Below are 23,156 nucleotides of genomic sequence, written 5' to 3' on the forward strand. Positions count from 1 at the left end.
TTATATACTAATTTATAAAACATATACACATGTATACGTTAAATATATACGTCTATAGAAGATATATACACATATATACGCACCATTCAATATATATGTACTACTTTAAATAAAACATATACTACAATATATATATACCAGATATATATATATATATATATAGTTATATATATATATATATATATAACTATATATATATATATAAAATTATATACTAATTTATAAAACATATACACATGTATACGTTAAATATATACATCTATAGAAGATATATACAAATATATACGCACCATTCAATATATATGTACTACTTCAAATAAAATATACTACCATATATATACACTACAATATATATATATATATATATATAGTTATATACTAATTTATAAAACATATACACATGTATACATTAAATATAGACGTCTATAGAAGATATATACACATATATACGCATCATTCAATATATATGTACTGCTTTAAATAAAATATACTACAATATATATAGTTATATAGTTATATACTAATTTATAAAGCATATACACATATATACGTTAAATATATACGTCTATAGAAGATATACACACATATATACGTACCATTCAATATATATGTGCTACATTAAATAAAATATATTACCATATATATTTACTATAATATATATATAGTTATATACTAATTTATAAAACATATACACATGTATACGTTAAATATATACATCTATAGAAGATATATACACATATATACATACCATTCAATATATGCGTACTACTTTAAATAAAATATACTATTATATATATACACTACAATATATACACACACTATCTATATAGTTATATACTAAATTATAAAACATACACACATGAATACGTTAAATATATACTACTTTAGAAGATATAAACACATATATACGTATCATTCAATATATGTACTACTTTAAATAAAATATACTACAATATATATACACTGCAATATAGACACACACTATATATATAGTTACATACTAATTTATAAAACATATACATATGTATACGTTAAATATATACGTCTATAGAAGATATATACACATATATACGTACCATTCAATATATATTTACTACTTTAAATGAAGAGAAAAGACATGTTCCCCCCCCCCCCCCCGAACTTGTCCTACAAACTCACTTTAGCACTTAAACTTAACTTCCATTTATTTACCCCCTTAACATCTTTAAAGCGTTTTAATTTCGCCCCTCAAGCTGACGTGGAATTTTAAAAAAAGAAAAGGAAAAAAAAACGTGTTTTCTATTAAAAAACTGATATGGTTCCACTTTATATATATATATATATATATATATATATAGAAAAACTCACCCTCACCCCCCCCAACCTTCATCTTCTCCTCCCCCCCCCCCCCCTCCCCTCCCCACTCCATTATGTTTTCTTGTATTTCTTCTTACACCTTTCCCCAATTTTCTTTCTCCTTCTAATAACTCTCCATCTCCACTTCTATTATCTTCATTAATTTTTTTAAGAAAGAAAAAAATGTGTGTGAAAAGTTATGAATTTTAATGGGTTAGAAAATAATTTTGGAAAAGGTCTTTCAATACATGATTGTTGAACTAAATTACTTATGTGAATTTTAAAGAAATCTGTTGTTAGATTTATGAGATTGCCTTTTGTATCCACCATTATTGAACCTTGAAAAAGCTTGAAGACAAAAAAAAATGAGTGTCAAATTCATGGTTGATGTTCAAAATGATTATTGGGGTTTTCCGATGATGATGTGAAGTTGTACTTGAATTTTGAGTTTGATTGGTATGAATTTTGCTTGTTTAATATTGTATCCGCCATTGTTGAAGCTTGAAGAAGCTTGAAGACAAAAAAAAAAAAGAAGAGTTCCGCGAATTCAAGATGCGATTGATGTCAAAATTGATTATTGAAGTTTTCTGATGATGTTGTAAAGTTGTATCTGAAATTTGAGTTTGATTGGTATGAATTTTACTAGTTTAATTTTGTATCCACCATTATTGAACCTTTAAAAAAGCTTGAAGATGAAAAAAAATGAGTTTATTTAATTCATGGTTGATTCCAAATTGATTATTGAGATTTTCTAATGATGTTGTGAAGTTGTAGTTGAAATTTGAGTTTGATTGATATGAATTTAGCTAGTTTATGTTGAAATTTGAGACCAAAAAATGAAGAACCCATACATAGGTAATGTTGAAGATGACAGATGACGGTGGGATGGGTGAGGGTGGAGGGTGGGTGGGAATGTATGTGAAAAAAAATATTTTTTAATATATATATATGAAATTATTTTAAAAAAATACTTTTCTTGCGTGGCTCCGACGTGGTAGTGACGTGGCGCTGATTTGTCGGCGTGTGTGCACACTCTCCATTGTGAGAGTGGTATTCAGTTTCGAAAGTGAAATTAATACACTTTAAAGATGTTAAGGGGGATAAATAAACGGAAGTTAAGTTTAAGTGCTAAAGTGAGTTTGGAGAATAAGTTCAGGGGGGAAAACATGTCTTTTCTCTTTAATAAAATATACTACAATATATATACACTACAATATATACACATACTATATATAGTTATATACTAATTTATAAACTATATACACATGTATACGTTAATTATATACTACTTTAGAAGATATATACACACATATACGTACCATTCAATATATGTACTACTTTAAATAAAATATACTACAATATATATACACTACAATATATATAGTTATATACTAATTTATAAAACATATACACATGTATACGTTAAATATATACGTCTATAAAAGATATATATACATATATACGTATCATTCAATATATATGTACTACTTTAAATAAAACATATACTACAATATATAATTATATATATAGTTATATATTAATTTATAAAATATATACACATGTATACGTTAAATATATACGATTATAGAAGATATATATACACATATATAACTTAATAATACTTGATAGTAAATTAATAATATATTAAAACTAAGTTTTAATTAAATTCAATTAAAAAAAAAAAATTTAAACGTGCCGGGGCGGTTAACCGATGGTCTTGGGCGAGTTTTGATCCGGACCGAGTTAACTGGGCTCAAAACAAAAAATAACCCAGCCCGAGACCTGGTACCTTACAGCCCGTGGGCTGACCGAGCCGGGTCATACCGGGCCGAGCTTGCTTAGTGGGCCGGGTCAGCCCGACCCGTTTCACAGGCTTAACTCATAATAAAGAAAAATAAGGTAGAGTTTCATTACCATAATAAATCATTTGACATAATACTAAAATTAGATGGGCAAAATTTATAAATAGCATACTTATTCCCTTAATTATGAGTTTCATAGCAATAGTTTCATAATTACATAATATAGCAAGTTGTATTTTATATTTTTGCAAACTGTTGCTACAAAAATACAAATATATATGATTTTTACTGCTCTTATGATCGATATGTATTTTGTATTTGTGCAAACTGTTACTACAAAAATACAAATACATACAAATACATATGCTACAAAATGTAATTTGATAAAAGTATTGTTATTTTTTGTAATTTAATACTTAAGTATACTACTTTATCTATTTTTTCCAAATTAGATTACCTTGTCTTTATCCGACTTTCTCCATCTTCTTAGTCCGACTCAATGACAATATTCATGACAACGTAACAACTTGATGTAGCACTTGAAATAATAGTACACTTAGTTCGAGTACATTTCTCAAAAGAATGTATAAATTTATAAAGCATATATGAAAAGGAGGTACGTATCATAAGTTATTTAGTTTTGTGGGAGCATGAGGCCTTAATTTTAAAGTATTATGTAGCTAAAAAGGTAAATTACATGAAAAATTGTATGGAAATTTTTTTTAAAAGAGTTTATTAGGAAGTACTTTTCCTCCGTTTTTCATATTAGCTGTCACATTTTTTTACATACCAAATTGTAAATAGGAAATATTATCAATTTACCCTTAACTTTTTATTAATGTAATCAACATTATACTATAAAAATAAATAATTTTAAGAGTCAAATAAAATATAGTTTTTGAACGGTCAGTTTTAGTAAAATTACAATTAATATGAGATGGAAGAAATAATATTAAAAAACTGATTTAGCACTGCAATTCTTTTTTCTTTTTGGTTCGAGACAACAATTCTTGTTGTCCTCGAAAGTTTGTCATTGCACGTTTTCAGAAAGTTAAATTTTTCTTAAGTGATTTATTTTTCTTTTTTCGTACTGTGACAATATAACTCTTGCGGTGAAAATATCAATAAGGATTGTGGTGAAGTAATTCTTTTATTTTTAATCAAATGTCTCAATTTGAATTTTCCTGAATATGGAGTTTGTTAAGGAGAGCTTTAACCCTCAATGTGAAACTTTTCGTCGCGAATCCAAATTTAATTGAGCCCAATACGAGTTTTGAACATTGGATGAAAAAAAAAAAAAAAGGAACTCATGAAGATGGTAATTTAAAACATAAAACGTAACTGGCTTTTTTCTACGCTAACTTATGATTGTAAAACACATTTTTGGCGTGTATATTTTTTTTTCTCATTTAATTGTATCAGTTTGTGATTGAAAGTTAACATCAATTAATCTGGTATTAATACGAATAAAAACTTACTTTGGATCGTTAAGCCAAAACGTTAAAGGGATATAACAAAATGAATATTCATTTTCTCATCAAATAAGTAGTAGTCTTTCCGGGAGTTAATTCCCTAAATTGTCATTGAACTTATGTAAATATCCCACTAAAGTAACTATTTTTTTTTAGGACAATAATACCATTGAACTATATAAATCTTTCCAATAAAAAGTAAAATTAAGAAATAGTTAAGGATGTGTTTGGAAAACCACAAGCGGATTGAAATTAGATATAATTACACAACTTTATTCTCAATTAGGGGTTGAGAATTGAGTGCAATTACGTGATGTAATTACAAGGTTATATTTTATTTATTTATTTATTTATTTATATTTTAATTTCTTTTTTATTTCTATTATTTTTTATTTTTTTAAATTCAATTTACGTTATTCATCTTTCATCTCTTTTCTTCTCATTTTCCAGCCTTCACTTGTTATGATTAAATATAATTACTCATATGTTTTTTATTTTCTTTATTAACATATAATTACCTTATTATTCTTGTGTTTGAATTAAAGTAAAATTTCGTTATTGAATGAGATTATAGACTTATATTTTCTTTTCTTTTGAATTATATTTACTTCTTGAAAATTTTTACAAGAGTATTATGCTTTTTTCTTGGATTTTGGCAATTGAGTCTGGACTTAACACAAACTTTGTAAAACTTATGTAAATATCTAATTAAAGTAATTTTTGTTTCTTTTAAGACAATATTGCCATTGAACTATGCTCATTTTTTCAATATAAGGTGAAACTAAGAAATAGTTAAGGACATGTTTGAAAAGTTACAACAGAGTTGAAATTATATATAATTAGATAGTTTGCCGTAACATGCAATATGAAATAATAAGTCTATATTACTAAAACAAATAAATCAAAACATAAAACATAACATAAATTCAATCTAAGAAAAAAGCATAATACTCTTATAAAAAATTTCAAGAAGTAAATATATTCAAAACAAAGGAAAATATAAGTCTATAATCTCATTCAATAACGAAATTCTACTTTAATTCAAACATTATAATAATAAGGTAATTATATGTTAATGAAGAAAATAAAAAATACGAGTAATTATATTTAAGCATAACAAGTAAAGGTTGGAAAAGGAGAAGAAAAGAGATGAAATATGAATAATGTAAATAAAATAAAAAATTTAAAAATAATAGCAATAAAAAAGAAATTTATAAAAAAAAAATTAAAACATAAATAAATAAATAAAATATAACCTTGTAAATACATCACGTAATTACACCCAATTCTCATCCCCTAATTGAGAATAAAACTATGTAATTATATCTTATTTCAATCCGCTTGTAATTTTCCAAACACATCCTTAACTATTTCTTAGTTTTAGGAAAGATTTGTATAATTCAATGTTATTATTGTCCTAAAAAAATAATAGTTACTTTAGTGGGATAGACAATTTAGGGAATTAACTCTCTTTCCGGTCGCTTTTTTCCACTTTGAAGTAAAAAATGTTCATACGATTAATATTTAATATTAAGAAAATAATTTTAAACATAAGTAATTAACACTGAAAGTAAAACATAAAAAAAATATTTGCTAAAAGTGATGACTAAATTATGGAAAGTGAAAGTACCAAAATTTACTGTGAAAAAAAAAAAAAGGAAAGCACACGGTTATATTAATTAAGTGAAAAAGGCCCTAATAACTCTCCACATTATTAGGTGATTGGTTAATATTCCTATAACTCCTCCATTACTTTCCACCAGTAACTGCCATTTTCCCAATTACCCCCCACCCCCACCCCCACCCCCACCCCCACGCCCCACCCTACGCCGTCATCATATATTAGTCCTTTAACTGTAACTGTTAATTAACACTAATTACTTTGTCAGCCAGAAAGAAAAAAAGGTTATAGGAGTAAGACTTCTTTGTTAAGTCTACTATTGTTGAACAAGTGAGAAAAAGCAGAAAGATTCACCAAGACATACAATATCTTTTCTCATCTCTCTCTACTAGTTTTCATGTCAATTAAGGTAATTATCCTTAACTAATTTTATTTTATGCTACTCTGCTCTTTCTTACATTAACCACTTCATGTTCTTGTACTTTACTTTAAGCTAGTACTATACTACACTCTTTGTCACTTAAGTTCATTTAGTCTTATGTTAGCTCATGTATTTTTTGTATTTTCTTGTAAAGGGTGTTGTTGAATATTCTGAAATGGCTAGTCTTAGCTACTATGCTGCTTCAAAGTTGGAACCAAATGTTCAAGAATTCAACTCAGGAGAAATGAATATGCAGAAGCAGCTTCCTGCAGAGCTTCTTTTTGATTTCAACTATGATTTTGGACAAAACTTTTATGTTGAAAATCCAGATGAAGCTTGTTATTTTGATCCATTTTTCGACCCAGACGAGTTTATTTTGCCAGTTGAAACTATTGACAATTCTTGTTTCATGCCAGAGTTCTCTGATCTTGAGAGTACCCCAAAACGACAAAAGGTCTTCCAAGACAACTTCCTTCCAGAAAATGTCAGAACGCCGTCTCATAATTCTTGTTTCATGTCAGAGTACTCCGATTTTGAGAGTACCCCAAAACGTCAAAAGGTCTTTCAAGACAACTGTCTTCCAAATAATACAATAACACCCTCTCAGAATTCTACTTTCGTGCCAGAGTACTCTGTCTTTGAGAGCACCCCAAAACGACAAAAGGTCTTTCAAGACAACTGTAATAACTTGTTCAATTGGGGGTTTGTGCCACCAAATCCTCCAATCTTTCAAGATTTCTCCTCGTATTCGCTTCCTGAAATTCCCGTGCCTGTTTTTAGTAGCGGGTGCTGCGACAATAATGCTGCAGTAGTCGCAAAGAAAGGTGGCAGTAGTACTTACAATGAGAAAAAGATGTCAGCACAGAGCATCGCGGCGAGGCAGAGGAGGAAGAAAATTACTGAGAAGACACAAGAATTGGGGAAATTGATACCTGGTGGACACAGGATGAATACTGCTGAAATGCTTCAAGCTACTTTCGAGTACATTAAGTTCTTGCAAGCACAAGCTGGACTTCTTGAATTCATGGGATCATATAAGGTAAGCAAATATTACATCACCTTAATCTTTTGTGCTACTTATTGCTGTTTCTTCTTTGGGTTATCAACTTTATCTCCATTTGTAACACTCCTAGTTCCCACAACTAAAAATTCGTCTCATCTTTCTTCCATTTTTATCCATTGAACTTCTACTAACATAAAATATATACGCGTGAAGTAGACCTTTTTGTTGCGATAATTCTTAAAACATCAGTTGTTGGAGTATAAATTGACTTGTTATACTCTTGAGTATCATGTTAACAACAGAAGCCTAAGCTAATGATGACAAATCTTGTAGCGGTTGAGTAAAAATAACATGAATTTCAATTCAAATTGTTAAGTATAGAAAAATTAGACTTTGTAATTGTCAAAATAATATTCTATCAGTATCATTTAATCATTTGAATTTGAATTTAATTTGCAGGAGAATGAGAAATCATTTGACACACCAGATTTGCACAAACTAGTTGGATCTTCCTTGATTCAAGAGAAGTTGTATTCAAGTGAGAAGTGCTTAGTTCCAAAAGGGTTCCTTGAAGCACTACAGAATAATCAAGAATTCCAAAATTCACAAGGCATTGAGGAAATCAAATCTTTGATTAAATGAATAAATTATTTTTTCAGCCAAAAAATTAGAGAATTTAGGATTAGTTTAGTTTAGTTCAGTTTAATTTCCTGTTGTTTGTTGTGTTAGCTCTTAGGTTAGCTAGCTAGCCATGATTTCATTTGCATTTTTTTTTTGTTTTGAAGTTCCTAGTATTTATTTTCTTATTTAGGATTTTAATTCTGTAAATTTCACTGTAAATTCCTCATTTACAAGGAATTTAATTCCATGTGAAATTGATATTTATTCAGAGTATTAACTTTGCTTGCTTTAATCTTAATGTATGTTCATGATGATGAATGAGTTGCGTTTAATTTTATTTTATTTTTGGTTCAAGAGTTGTTTAATTCTTGACTATGAACAATATATAGAAGCTAAAGTAAAATAAATTACAATAGTAACTTTTATTTCTCCTCCTACTCTTCCTCATTTCACTACAATAATAAATCTTAACTGAAAACCAAAGTTGAATTAATTAATGAATTCCTTTTCAACAAAAGAAGGAAAAATAATAGTACGTACTACTAATTAAAAATATGCTACCAACATAGTTTGTGGTACAGTGGATGAGGTTGCTCCATCCTTAATCAGAGGACGAAGATTAAACTCTAGGTACGAAGAAAACTCTGTTTATTAATTTAATTTTGAAATATTTAATATTTCCAAACGAGTACCTTACTGAGAAGAGTAAACATAACCTAAGGTAGAGGATATTCAAATAGGAACAGAAGAAATTTGTAATTTAAAGTATCTAATCCCCTCCCCCCCGCCCCCCCCAAAAAAAAAAAGAACTCCTCATCTTGCTAATTCCAGCTTTTACTTTGTAGCGAAAAGGGCAAATATACCCTCCATTTTGTGATTTAAGGCGTATATTACCTCGCTAAAAAAGTTGCTGTATACTTGTACTGTGCAGCAAATGGAACATATTTATTCTTTATGGAAATAAGAATGTTGAGGTGAATGTGTTATCTTAGTCGACAGATAAGATTAGGAATGATGAGATACAGAACAAGATAGGGGTGATCTTGTAGTGGACAAGATCGATGAGACACAAGATTGAGATGATTTGAACATCTGGAGAGGAAAAGTGTAGATTCCTCATTGAGGAGGTGTGAGCGGTTGACAATGGCAGACATCGGGAGAGGAAGAGATAGAAAAAAAAGACAAGACCTGATTCATATGACCTTGGATAAGAGAGTTTGGAGGTCGCGTATTAGGGTAGAATATTAGTTGATACTTGAAACGCTTTCTCGCTTGATTCCCTGTGTGATAGGCTTGGTGGTTATTCTTGGACCTCTATTCTTTTTAGTATTACTAGTTTAGTTACACGTGCCTCGCACGTAGGCACGTGTAATTTTTTATTTAAAATTTGATGATTTTTTCTATTACGAAAGTTTTTAATGAAGTGCAAAAAGTTCAAAACATATATTTTATTGTAAACACATTTATATTTTACTACCAAAAGTTTCAAGTAGTTAATGGATTTAATATATTGTAGATGTGGACGTAAATTTATAGACTTTTTAAACTTAAAATCAAGTTTAGTTGATTTAGAATTCTTTAACTAATAAAAAAGGTATTAGTTGTCATTAATTCTGATGACTTCTAATAAGCAAAAGTTTTTTCATAAATATATTAATCAATTTTCAACTCTTAAATATTAGAAAAAATAGTTAAAAGATGATTTTGTCTAAAGCAAATACTTTTAATGAAGGACTAAAAGTTCAAATGATATATCTAAGGCCCTTCACACTTTTAATATATTATAGATATAGATATAGATATAGATATAAATATAGATATAGATATAGATTATAGAGTATAAATTATAGATATAGATTATAGATTAGCACTATGCTTATAGTCTCTTAAGCTTCGATTTCAATTTTTCTTAATGTTTTGCTTGCCGATTATTGCATTATTTCATTTTCATTATTGTCCTTTTATTATTTGTGTGTAGTGTTTTTTATTTCAATTAAATTGTATTGTGATTGCTCTCATATATGTAACTTTTTTTTTAGAATGTTTGACAGATACCGATTAAGCTGAGGATCTATCAAAAATAATTCTAGATTTGCGTATATTCTATCCTCCTTGAATCCCACTTGTGGGATTATGTTGAATATTGTTTTTGTTATTGTATTAAAAGACCTACTACATTTGTTGAATCAAAAATAAAAATCTAAAATTGATATTTCAATTTTTAAAATGTTGCATGACTTTAAGAAATTACCTCTCCAACTTTCTTGAGAAAATTGAAGGAAATGTGTCTTTTAAGTCTTGAATGAATGATTGATGACATTGAACAATTTAAAAGGTCAAACATAATTAAAAAACTTGATTAGGTTAATTGTGGACTTTATTAATATTTTCTAAACTTTTTAATCTTTTCAAAAATACAAGTTAACCCACACCCACAAAACTTCCCTCCCTCTGTAAATCAATCTCTCTCTCTTTTCTCTTTCTCTCGATAGTTTCTATCTCTAACTTCTTCCAACCAACAACTTTTCAAATTTCTCCCTTCAATCTTGTGCAACTTCAACCTCTGGCAACAAATAGTTTTGAGTTCTTGTCCGTTCCTTTTTTACTTTCAACCGTCAGTCGACATGACCACATTTTCCGACGACAACAACTTCTAGTTCTTCATCGTTTCTTTTTTATTTTTACAAGTAAAAAATTAGGGCTTTTAAGTTATGACGAAAATGAGGAACTTGATTTGTTAGTGTTTGTTATTTTTTTTTTATGTTTTTTGTTATTTTTTTTTTAATGTTTGTTATTTTTAGTTGAATTTCTCATCTGGATATATTTGCTACTGCTGTTTTTTAATAATGGATAAATCATATAACGTGAATCCAACAGATGAGTATTTGTTGCAACATATATGACTAATCTGTTGCACAGATTAGGCAACAGATTAGTAATCTGTTGCAACATATATGACTAATATGGTGCGCAGATTAGTAATCTGTTGCAACATATATGACTAATCAGTTGCACAAATTAGTAATATGTTGCAACATATATGACCAATCTGTTGCAACAGATTACTCATCTGTTGGATTCGTTTTATAGTGTTGTAATATAAATCCAACATATGAGTCATCTGTTACAACAGATTAATCATATATTGCAACAGATTACTCACTTGTTGCAATAGATGACTCATATGTTGGATTCATGTTGCAGGTTCTATCTCAACAGAGGCACAACGAATAAGTAAAACACATGAAAAATTTCATGAAACAGGTAAAGAAGACAAAAATAATATACCATACATCAAATGCAAAAGGATCAAGGGGACAAACATTTGAGTTCTCCTAAAAACGTTTAAGTTTTCTAATATTTTAATTGCTTTTTAATAGTTGACCCATCTGTTACAACAGATTTTCTATCTGTTTGATAATTTTCAAAAGATGAATCATCTGATGCAACATGCTAGTCATCTGTTGATTCAAATTAAGCAATTATTAGTAATAACTAAATTGATTTAGCTAAAATTAAAAACGTTTCTAAGACAATGGGACAAACATTTGTGTTCTCCTAAAAATATTTGAGTTCTCTAGTATTTTAATTATTTTCCAACAGATTATCTATTTATTGCAATGAGTTAGTCATCTATTGCAACAAATGTTTATAACAGGTTAGTCATTTGTTTATTCAAATTAAGCAATTATTAATAATAACTAAATTAATTTAATTAAAATTGAAGACAAGTCTTTAATACAAGACCTTAGACAAAGGGACAAATGTTTGAGTTCTCCTAAAAATATTTGAGCTTTAGTATTTTAAATTGCTTTTCAACATATATCGAACTCGGAATCAAAATGAGCCATGGAATGAAAAAAGTGATCAAAATAGGCTACCTATTTAAAAATTACCAAAATAGGCTAAACGTAATAATCTATTACGTTTTTTACTTTTTTCTTAACGGTCAACTAACGGGTTGACTTTTACAAAAACGTAAGTATTTCTTACGTTTTATATTTTTTTTGTAAAACATAAGAAATTCTTACATTTTAAAAAAATATATAAAACGTAAGAAATTCTTACGTTTTACATGATAACCGAGGAAAAAAATACAAGGAATTGTCAAATCAATTAAAAAGGTACTAAAAAAAAGAGTTGTTCAACGTAACAAAAAGTTACGTTCTTAACTTTTTTATAGCAGTGGTCCCCCACCTACAATTTCTTTTTCCACAAATGTCCCATCACTTCTACTTTTTCCTCTTTTTACATATGATAATTATGAATTTTTTTATTAGTTAAATTTATTTATATTTTACATGTAGTTCAAATAATTTATTTTTTCTAATAAATTTTTACGTTTTACATAAAAAAAAAATTAAAAAAAGAAGTATCAATTACCTCATTAACTTAATAATTTTTTTATATTTATTTTATATCAAAAAATAGTCACTTTTATCCTTAATTATCTGATTTTTCTTTAAAAAAATTATACTTTTGAGTTTTTTTCTACTCCAAACTAGTGAAATGTTGAATTATCGTCGATCAAATATGCTACTATATACAAGAATTATATTTCTTTAGGAGTGTTCCTAAAAAAATATATTGTCTTATATTAATTTAGGAGTGCTCCTAAATTAAATTGTGATTTTTTACTCCATTAATTATAATATGAAACGTATTTGTGCATGTGAGTCTCCTCAATATTCTAATCGAAACACTAATCAAAAACTACGTTGAATCACTATCCGAAAAAATTAATTTCATATTTTTAACACACCAAAAAATATAATTATTGTATACAGTAGCATATTTGATCGACGACAATTCAACATTTCACTATTTTGGAGTAGAGGAAAACTCAAAAGTATAATTTTTTTGAGAGAAATCGGATAATTAAGGATATAAGTGATTATTTTTTTATATAGAATAAATATAAGAAAATTGTTAAGTTAATGAGGTAATTGATACTTCTATTTTTAAAATTTTTTATGCAAAACATAAAAATTTATTACATGGAGAAAAAAATAAATTATTTGAACTACATGTAAAATATAAATAAATTTAATTAATCAAAAAATTCATAATTGTTATATGTGAAAAGAGAAAAAAGTAGAAGTGATGGGACATTTGTGGAAAAAGAAATTGTGGGCGGGGGACCACTGTTATAAAAAAGTTAAGAACGTAACTTTTTGTTATGTTGAACAACTCATTTTTTGGTATCTTTTTAATTTATTTGATAATTCACTGCATTTTTTTCCTCGGTCATTATGTAAAATGTAAGAAATTCTTACGTTTTATATTTTTTTTATAAAATGTAAGAATTTTTTACGTTTTACAAAAAAAATGTAAAACGTAAGAAATTGTAAAAGTCAACTCCATTAATTGATCGTTGAGAAAAAAATAGAAAACGTAATAAATTATTACGTTTAGCCTATTTTGGTAATTTTTTAAATAGGTGACCTATTTTGATCACTTCTTAGATTCTGTAGCTCATTTTGGTTCTGAGTTCACATATATCTTATCTATTTAATAATTTTCAATAGATGAGTCATATGTTGCAATAATTTAGTCATCTGTTGCAATGGATGTCCATATTTGTTGGATAATTTTCAATAAATGAGTTAGCTATTGCAACAGGTTAGTCATCTGTTGCAACAGATATCTATATATGTTTGGTCATTTTCAACAAATGTCTTTAACTGTTTGGCCTTTTGCAACAGATTACTCATCTATTGCAACATGTTAATTTAAATCGTAATTGAACTTATCAATTCATCTTTAATTTTAGTTAAATAAATGTTGTTTTTACTAATAATGTCTTAATTTGAATCATTTCAAATAAAACTGGTCAATTAACACTTTACTCAAGACGAATACACTTAGATGATCATGTAATTACTAATTATGAGATTAATTGAAATCATAATTAAATTAACAATTCATCTTTAATTTTAGTTAAATCAATTTAGTTATTACTAATAATTACTTAATTTTAATTATTTCAAATCAAATTGATCAATTGATCATTCTACTTAAGACGAAACACTTAGTTGATCATGTAATTACTATAAAATTAATTGAAATTGTAAGTGAACTTACTAATTCATCTTTAATTTTAGTTAAATCAATATAGTTATTTCTAATTATGGCTTGGTTTAAATCATTTCAAATAAAATTGGTCAATTGATCACTCTACTTAGGACGAACACACTTAGTTGATAGTGTAATTACCATGAGATTAATTGAAACAGTAATTGAACTTATTAATACTAGTTAAATCAATTTAGTTATTACTGATATAATGACTTAATATGAATCAATAGATGACTAAGATGTTGCAAAAGATGAGTAATCAATTGAAAATGATCAAACAAATAAAGACACCTGTTGCAACATATTAGTCACCTATTGCAACAGATTAATAATCTGTTGGAAATAACAAACAGATAAAGTCATATGTTGCAACAGATTGGTCATCTATTGTAAATGACCAACAGATAAAGACATTTGTTACAACAGATGACTAATCTATTGCAACATATGTATATATCTGTTTGATAATTTTCAACAAATGACTCATCTGTTGTAACAGATTAAATCTGTTGCAATAGGTTATACACTTAAATGATCATGTAATTACTATGAGATTGATTGAAATTGTAATTATTAAATCAATTTGGCTATTACTAATAATGACTTAATTTGAATCATTTCAAATAAAATTAGTCAATTGATCACTCTACTCAGAACAAACACACTAAGATGATCATATAATTAATATGAGAATAATTGAAATCATAATTGAACTTATCAATTCATCTTTAATTTTAGTTATATCAATGTAGTTATTATTAATAATATCTTAATCTGAATCATTTCAAATAAAATTGGTCAATTAACACTTCACTCAAGATGAATATACTTAGATGATCATGTAATTACTAACTATGAGATTAATTGAAATCGTAATTAAAATTGTCAATTCATCTTTAATTTTAGTTAAACTAATTTAATTATTGCTAATAATTGCTTGATTTTAATTATTTCAAATAAAATTGGTCAATTGATCATTATACTTAAGACGAAACACTTAGTTGATCATGTAATTACTATAAAATTAATTGAAATTGTAAGTCAACTTACTAATTCATCTTTTATTTTAGTTAAATCAATATAGTTATTTCTAATTATGGTTTGATTTTAATCATTTCAAATAAAATTGGTCAATCGATCACTCTACTCAGGACGAACACACTTAGTTGATAGTGTAATTACCATGAGATTAATTGAAACTGTAATTGAACTTATTAATTCATGTTTAATTCTAGTTAAATAAATTTAGTTATTACTAATAGAATAGCTTAATATGAATCAATAGATGACTAACATGTTGCAAAAGATGAGTAATCTGTTGAAAATGACTAAACAGATAAAGACATCTATTGGAAATGACCAAACAGATAAAGACATCTGTTGGAAATGACCAAACAAATATAGACACATATTGCAACAGATGACTAACCTGTTGCAATAAATAACTCATCTATTGAAAATTATTAAACAAATATAGACATCTGTTGCAACAGATGACTAAGTTGTTGCAACAGATGACTCATTTGTTGAAAATTATCAAACATATAGGATATATGTTGAAAAATAATTTAAATAGCAAAACTTAGATGTTTTTAAGAGAACTCAAATGTTTGTCCCCTTATCTAAGGTCTTGTCTATAATTTTGGTTATATCAATTTAGTTATTACTAATGATTGTTTAATTTGAATCATTTTAAATAAAATTTATCAATTGATCATTCTATTAAGGACGAGTACATTAATTAAAATTGTAAGTGAACTTATCAATTCATCTTTGATTTAGTCAAAATCAATTTATTTGTTACTAATAATGACTTAATTTGAATCATTTGAAATAAAATTGGTCGATTGATCACTCTCCTCGAGACGGATACACATAGTTGATCATGTAATTACTATGAGATTAATTGAAATTGTAAGTGAACTTATCAATTCATCTTTAATTTTAGTTTTATCAATTTTGTTATTACGAATAATGACTTAATTTGATCCATTTCAAATAAAATTGGTCAATTGATCACTCTAATCATAACGAATACACTTAATCGATGATTTAATTACTATGAGATTAATTAAAATTGTAAGTTTATCTTTAATTTTAGTTAAATCAATTTAGTTATTACTAATAATATCTTAATTTGAATTATTTCAAATAAAATTGGTCGATTGATCACATTACTCGGGAGGAATACACTTAGTTAATCATGTAATTACGATGAGATTAATTGAAATTGTAAGTGGACTCATTAATTCATGTTTAATTTTAGTTGAATCAGCATAGTTATTACTAATAATGACTTAATTTGAATCATTTAAAATAAAATTGGTCAATTAATTATTCTACTAAGGATGAAACACTTAATTGATCATTTAATTATTGAGATTAATTGAAATCATAATTGAACTTACTAATTCATCTTTAATTTTAGTTGAATCAATGTAGTTATTTCTAATAATGGTTTAATTTGAATTATTTCACATAAAATTTGTCAATTAATCATTCTACTCAGTACGAAACACTTAATTGATCATGTAATTACTATGAAATTAATTGAAATCGTAATTGAACTTACTAATTCATCTTTAGATTTAGCTAAATCAATATAGTTATTTCTAATGATGACTTAGTTTGAATCATTTCAAATAAAATTGGTCAATTGATCACTCTACTCAGGACGAACATACTTAGTTGATCGTGTAATTACCATGAGATTAATTGAAATTATAATTGAACTTATTAATTCATATTTTATTTTAGTAATAAATGTAATTATTACTAATAATGACTTAATGTGAATCAATAGATGACTAACATGTTACAACAAATGAGTAATCTGTTGGAAATGACCAAAGAAATAAAAACATTTGTTGAAAATGACCAAACAGATATAAACATCTGTTGCAATAAATGACTTACTTGTTGCAACAACTAATTCATCTATTGAAAATTATCAAACAGATATAGACATCTGTTGCAACAGATGACTAAGTTGTTGCAACATATGACTCATCTATTGGAAATTACAAAATAGACAAAATATGTGTTGAAAAATAATTTAAAATACTAAAGCTCAAATATTTTTTAGGAGAACTCAAATGTTTTCCCCCTTGTATAAGGTCCTGTCTTCAATTTTAGTTAAATCAATTTAATTATTATTAATAATTGCTTAATTTGAATCAACAAATGACTTACCTGTTATAAGCATTTATTGCAACAGATGACCAACTTGTTGCAACAAATAGGTGATCTGTTGAAAAATAATTAAAATACCAGGGAACTCAAACATTTTTAGGAGAACGCAAATGTTTGTTCCATTGTCTTAAAGACTTGTTTTTAATTTTACCTAAATCAATTTAGTTATTACTAATAATTGCTTAATTTGAATCAACAGATGACTAATATGTTGCAACAGATGATTCATCTGTTGTAAATTATCAAACAGATAGAAAATCTGCTATAATAGATGAGTTATCCATTAGAAAACAATTAAAATACTAGGGAACTTAAATATTTTTAGGAGAACTCAAACGTTTGTCCCCTCGATCCTTTTGCATTTGATGTATGATATACTATTTTTGTCTTCTTTACCTGAATTTGTTAGCAAAACTTACTTTAAACCCTAAACTAATTGAGCAATTATTTACCCCCTTATGAACTTTAAAGTGTATTATTTTTCTCCCTTAACTGCTGGCGTGGGAAAAAAAAATAAAGGGACGTTTTAGTGAAAAAAAAGTATACAAAATTTGTAGTGGGGCCCAATTTAATATTTTAAACATTATTTTTTCCCATTCTTCCTCACACCCCACCACCCCCATTTCTTCCTCTTTTTTTTTTTTCACTTCTATTCACCAAAATCTTCAATCAAATACACAATAATAAAATACATAAATTATACAACAAATAAACTTTCCTATAAAGATCAAGAATCAACAAATTAAATCCTAAAAATACATAAAAATCAATTCTTTAAGGTATCATTCTCTAAGAATTTGCTAAATTTCAACACCCAAAAAATTCAAAGAGCATCAAATCATAGAAAAAAGAAATTCATTTAAATTTTTAACCATTATTTTTTTTTCCTTCGAAATTTTTAAATCTCGAAAATCACTACACTTAAACAACATGAGAAAGAAGAGATCAATAGCATTACGACTAACTTGTTTAAATGTTTATTGCTTTATCACAGTGAAACTATAGTTTCTTCACAAATCAAGACATTGAAACTATATTTATCAACCTTATTCCTCCAACCAAGTTTACAATCTAATTATAACCATGGAATTGAGTAGAAAAATAAATTCTACAAAATTTTAACCTTATTCAATTTAACCAAAAAATCTGATCGACGAACTTCCCCGGAGCACCAGCGACAAAATTCTTCACCAGAAAACGCTGAAACCAGCGACTAGAATCAATCGCAGCAGTGCACCGTCGTTGTCACTATTCCGACGATGGAGGTCAGTTGTTCATGGGAGGAGGAAGAAGAAGAAAGGGGAATAGGGCTTGTGGAGCGGAAGTTAGTTGTTGTTTATGGGAGGAGAAAGAAGAAGGAGGAGGAACGGGTGGGGGTGGGGGTGAGAGGGGCTATTTGTTGAAGAAAGAGAAATTAGGGAGGGGGTGCTGAAGAAGGAGTAAAGGGAAGGGGATCTCTCTCTATATATATTAAGAAATATATATTTTTTATATATATAAATAGTGCAGATATATATATATGTATATATATATATATATATATATATTTTTTTTTTTAAAAAATAAATATATATTTTATATATATAGAAAAATAGTATATATATATTTTTCTTTTTTAAAAAAGTATGTAAAAATAGTACGTGTTTGGAATTACTTTTTTTTTTAAAAAAAATTATAATTTCTTACGTGGCAATGACATGGTACTAATGTGGCACTGATTTGGCAATGACATAGCACTGACGTGGCTCAAATTAGGGCGTGTGTACTTCAGTCTCCGCAGTGAGAGTGGTATAATTTTTTTAGGGGAGTAAAAAATTCACTTTAATGTTATTAAGCGGGGTATATAATTGCCCGATTAGTTTAGGGTCTAAAGTAAGTTTTGGCCACAAGTTCATGGGTGTTTCGATGTATTATCTCTTTGGTATATTTGCTACTGCTACAATGGATAGAACCTGCAACATGAATCTAATATATGAGTAATTTATTGCAACAAGTAAGTAATCTGTTGCAACATATGACTAATCTGTTGCAACAGATGACCCATATGTTGGATTCATGTTACAACACTATAATGCAAATCCAACAGATGGGTAATCTGTTGCAACAGATTAGTCATATGTTGCAACAGATTAGTCATATGTTGCAACAGATTACTCGCTTGTTGCAATAAATTACTCATATATTAGATTCATGTTGTAGGTTCTATCCATTGTAGCAGTAGATTAGTCAATATGTTGCAACAGATTAGTCAATATGTTGCAACAGGTTACTCATCTGTGCAACAGATTACTCATCTGTTGGATTTACGTTACATGTTTTATCTACTGTTGAAAAATCAACAGTAGCAGATACACTCAGATGAGAAATTCAACTAAAAATTATAATTTTACTTACTAAAATCACCTATAAGTAATTTCCAAGTGATATACGAATAAAATTTGACCTAAAAAAATTTGATCAAGTAGCAATAGTAGCGGTAATAACAATGTTCAACAACAAGAAGATGATGATGAGATGATAATGAAGAACAAGATGATGATAATGAAGAAGAGGATGATGAATAAAGCAACAACAACAATGAACAACAAAAATCACGAAGAGAGAGAAAACTCCAATAAATGAGAAGAGAGAGAAACGTGTTTTTTTCCCCTCAATTTCTAGTTATATTAGGTTTTACATTGGATCAAAGTATAAATTAAAAAACTTGTGGGTTATTTTCAAATTTTTCTTACTTTCTTAATCCTTAATAAAATAATTGTCACCTCCACCCAATTATTAAGACTTGTGTCACCCACACTTCATTTTAAAAGTCTTTTGTCACCTAGAGCCCAAGACCCCAACTTTCTTTACCCCTTCAGACCGAACCAAGTAAAAAGTATTCAATTTTTCTTCTACTTATTAGGGGTGTTCATGGCTCGATTCGATCCGTTTTAATATAGCATTTCAGAAACTTTTTATTTTTACTTTTGGTTCCTCTTATTTTGATTTGTTCATATACGCTACATTTATACCTAAAAGCTTTCACAATTTACAGGCATAGTAAAATTCAAAATACATTATTGCTAAACACAAATTTGTTTTCTTTTTAGTCAAGTAGCAAAATTTGAATGAAATAACAATGTAGCTATCTCTCAAGAAGAAAAAAAAGGTTAATTCGTAGTTCACACTGATAGATAGAACCCCGCAAAGTCACCCTCCATTTTGCGATTTAAAGTGCATATATCCTCATTTATAAAGTGTGTATAATATCTCTATTGTCTAACAAATGATGCATATTTAGTCTTTTCTATAACAGACCCATATTTATTGAATTAAAAAAAAGATCTAAAATTATATATTACTTTTTAAAAAGTTACGCGACTTATAAATATTTCCTCACTTATTTTCCTTGCCCCATCAGATCAGATCCAACTAAAAACATTCTAATTGGATTGATTCTGAAGGAATAAAAACTAGGTGAAGTAAATTTTAAATTTATGTAGATTTTTAAAAATTAAAAGATAATTTTTTAAATTCAATCTATTAATGAAAAGGGTAAAATGCACATTTGCAGATGGAGATGATATATGTAATACAGTATTTTTTTTAATGAGGTGTGTATCACTCCAAATTATAAAGTTATGTTGCCCCTTAAATCTTTGCTTGATTTTTTTATTTAGACACTTATATTAAGCCTTGTATCTATTGCACATTCAAAATGAATATAAATTGTGTCAATTGGACACATATTTTACAGCTCCAAACAAATTAAAATTCATGCATATCACTTGCTGCCAACATGACAAGTAAGACCAATAAAAAAAAAATATGTCACCAAGAAAAGAAAATCCTAAATCTTCTATTTTTTTTTTTAAATCTGTACATTTAGCAATTAATCCTTTCATCTTCACTTCCCTCTCTGATTATGCAAATTAAATGATGAAATTTTTAATATGAATACAAGTTTATAAAGATTCAAGTGAAATCACATATTATCACGAAAATACTAAAAATCCTAAAAATATGTAATTAAAATGTTGTCTATCTTCTTCACAATGATTTGAGTTCCATTACTACAGATATGTAATTAAAATGTTGTCTATCTTCTTCACAATGTTTTGAGTTCCATTACTACAGAGTTTTTCGTTAGATGTATTGAAATTGTCGTGTATTGATGATTAAATTAATATCGTTCACCAATTAAAATTGTTAGAGGTGTCAACTATTTTACATTAATCTATCGAAACATCTCCAGTCTAGTCTGCTGAGAATGGAGATGCATTCAAGGCTTTCATCTTCATTCATGAAAAGAGGGGACAGAAAAAATAGAGGAGGATTAAAATCGAAAAAAGTTTTTCCTTTTTTTTTTTAGTTTAAGAAAAAGAGTAGACACAAAAAGAACATGAGCTATTCTCAAGACATTTAGTGATACAACAACAACTCACGGAGGGCACAAAACACACATCAAAATAGTCCAATAATTAAGAAATTGTGTACCTCTTTGATGATCACACTCGAATTCAAGAACAACAAGAACTCAAGAGAATAAGGTGTTTAACACCTATTGGCTGCCAACAATCCCAAACTATATTAACAAACAATAGCATGAAGAACAACAACATTATAACAACAAGAACAATACTGATTACAATACAAGACACTACCAACAGTTACAACAAAATAAAGATAGAAAGATAGACAAATGGATGGTATAATCTTAAGAATTCAAGAGCTTATTCCACTCTTAGATCCTTAACATTACACACAACTATCACCTATCTCTGACAATTGACACAAGAGAGGCGTTTACCAGAAGCACCAACATATCAAGCAAAATGCAACACACAAATAATTCCACACTTATTCAATGCCCTAGTTTCGATTGTACTCTCTCTCACTCTAAGAGTAGTGTTCTTTCAATAATAATAATCAACTAAAAGAACTAGAAATCCTATAATGTTCTATTTATATTACATTACAAAATAAGAGACAAAAGACTAAAAGACCCTTTCATTAATGGACTCCAAACCGCCCATTGAGTGCACTTTAGGAGTGGATTTGGGTCTTCTTCACACTTGGGCTTGTGCACCCTTTTAGGTGATCTTCAAAATACTCAAAAAGTATCCAAGATCATGATTGTACTCGTATCATTTAGGAGTCGTTTGGTAGAGTGTATTAAATATACAATGGATGCATTAGTCTTTGTGCATTAGTAGTACATTATTTGGTATCATATTTTTGAGGACTTTGGATTAAAGAAGACTCCCAAGTTGTCCAATTAAGTGGGAGTCCTCCAAGTTTTTTAAATTAGGTGGGAGGGACAATTTTTTTTTAAAAGTTTTTCCATCCCAACAACTTGTTCCAGTTGTATAACAACTTTGGTAGTTATTCGACAACTTTGCGAAGTTGTTCAACAACCACGCCTAGCTGTTCAACAACTAGGCGCAGTTGTTCGACAACTGCGCAAGTTGTTAAACAGCTAGGCGTGGTTGTTCGACAACTGCGCAAAATTATTTAGACAACTAATGTAGTTGTCCATCAACTATTTCAGTTGTTCAAAAAGACTTAGTTTTTTTTTTAACAAATTTGTGGGACCCACTTGTCCCCTTTTCTTAATTGAAAACTTGAGGGG

General features: G+C 27.9%; 1 protein-coding gene across 1 annotated transcript; it reads left to right on the plus strand.

Annotated features, from left to right (window-relative positions):
• The first annotated feature begins 6,509 nt into the window (after positions 1–6,509).
• Positions 6,510–8,547, plus strand: LOC107841814 (transcription factor bHLH53-like). The gene is made up of 3 exons (XM_016685662.2): positions 6,510–6,639; positions 6,806–7,690; positions 8,114–8,547. Exons 1-3 carry the CDS (start codon positions 6,628–6,630, stop codon positions 8,294–8,296), a joined length of 1,080 nt encoding a protein of 359 aa, XP_016541148.1. The 5' UTR covers positions 6,510–6,627; the 3' UTR covers positions 8,297–8,547.
• Positions 8,548–23,156: the final 14,609 nt, after the last annotated feature.

This window comes from Capsicum annuum, chromosome 1 (assembly GCF_002878395.1).
Source record: "Capsicum annuum cultivar UCD-10X-F1 chromosome 1, UCD10Xv1.1, whole genome shotgun sequence".
Classification (NCBI taxonomy): Eukaryota; Viridiplantae; Streptophyta; class Magnoliopsida; order Solanales; family Solanaceae; genus Capsicum; species Capsicum annuum.

What these genes read in the sequence shown, in the direction of transcription:
- LOC107841814 (XM_016685662.2), top strand. An exon ending in AATTCATGGGATCATATAAG is followed by an intron (nt 7,691 to 8,113) that starts GTAAGCAAATAT and finishes TTTAATTTGCAG; the next exon opens with GAGAATGAGAAATCATTTGA.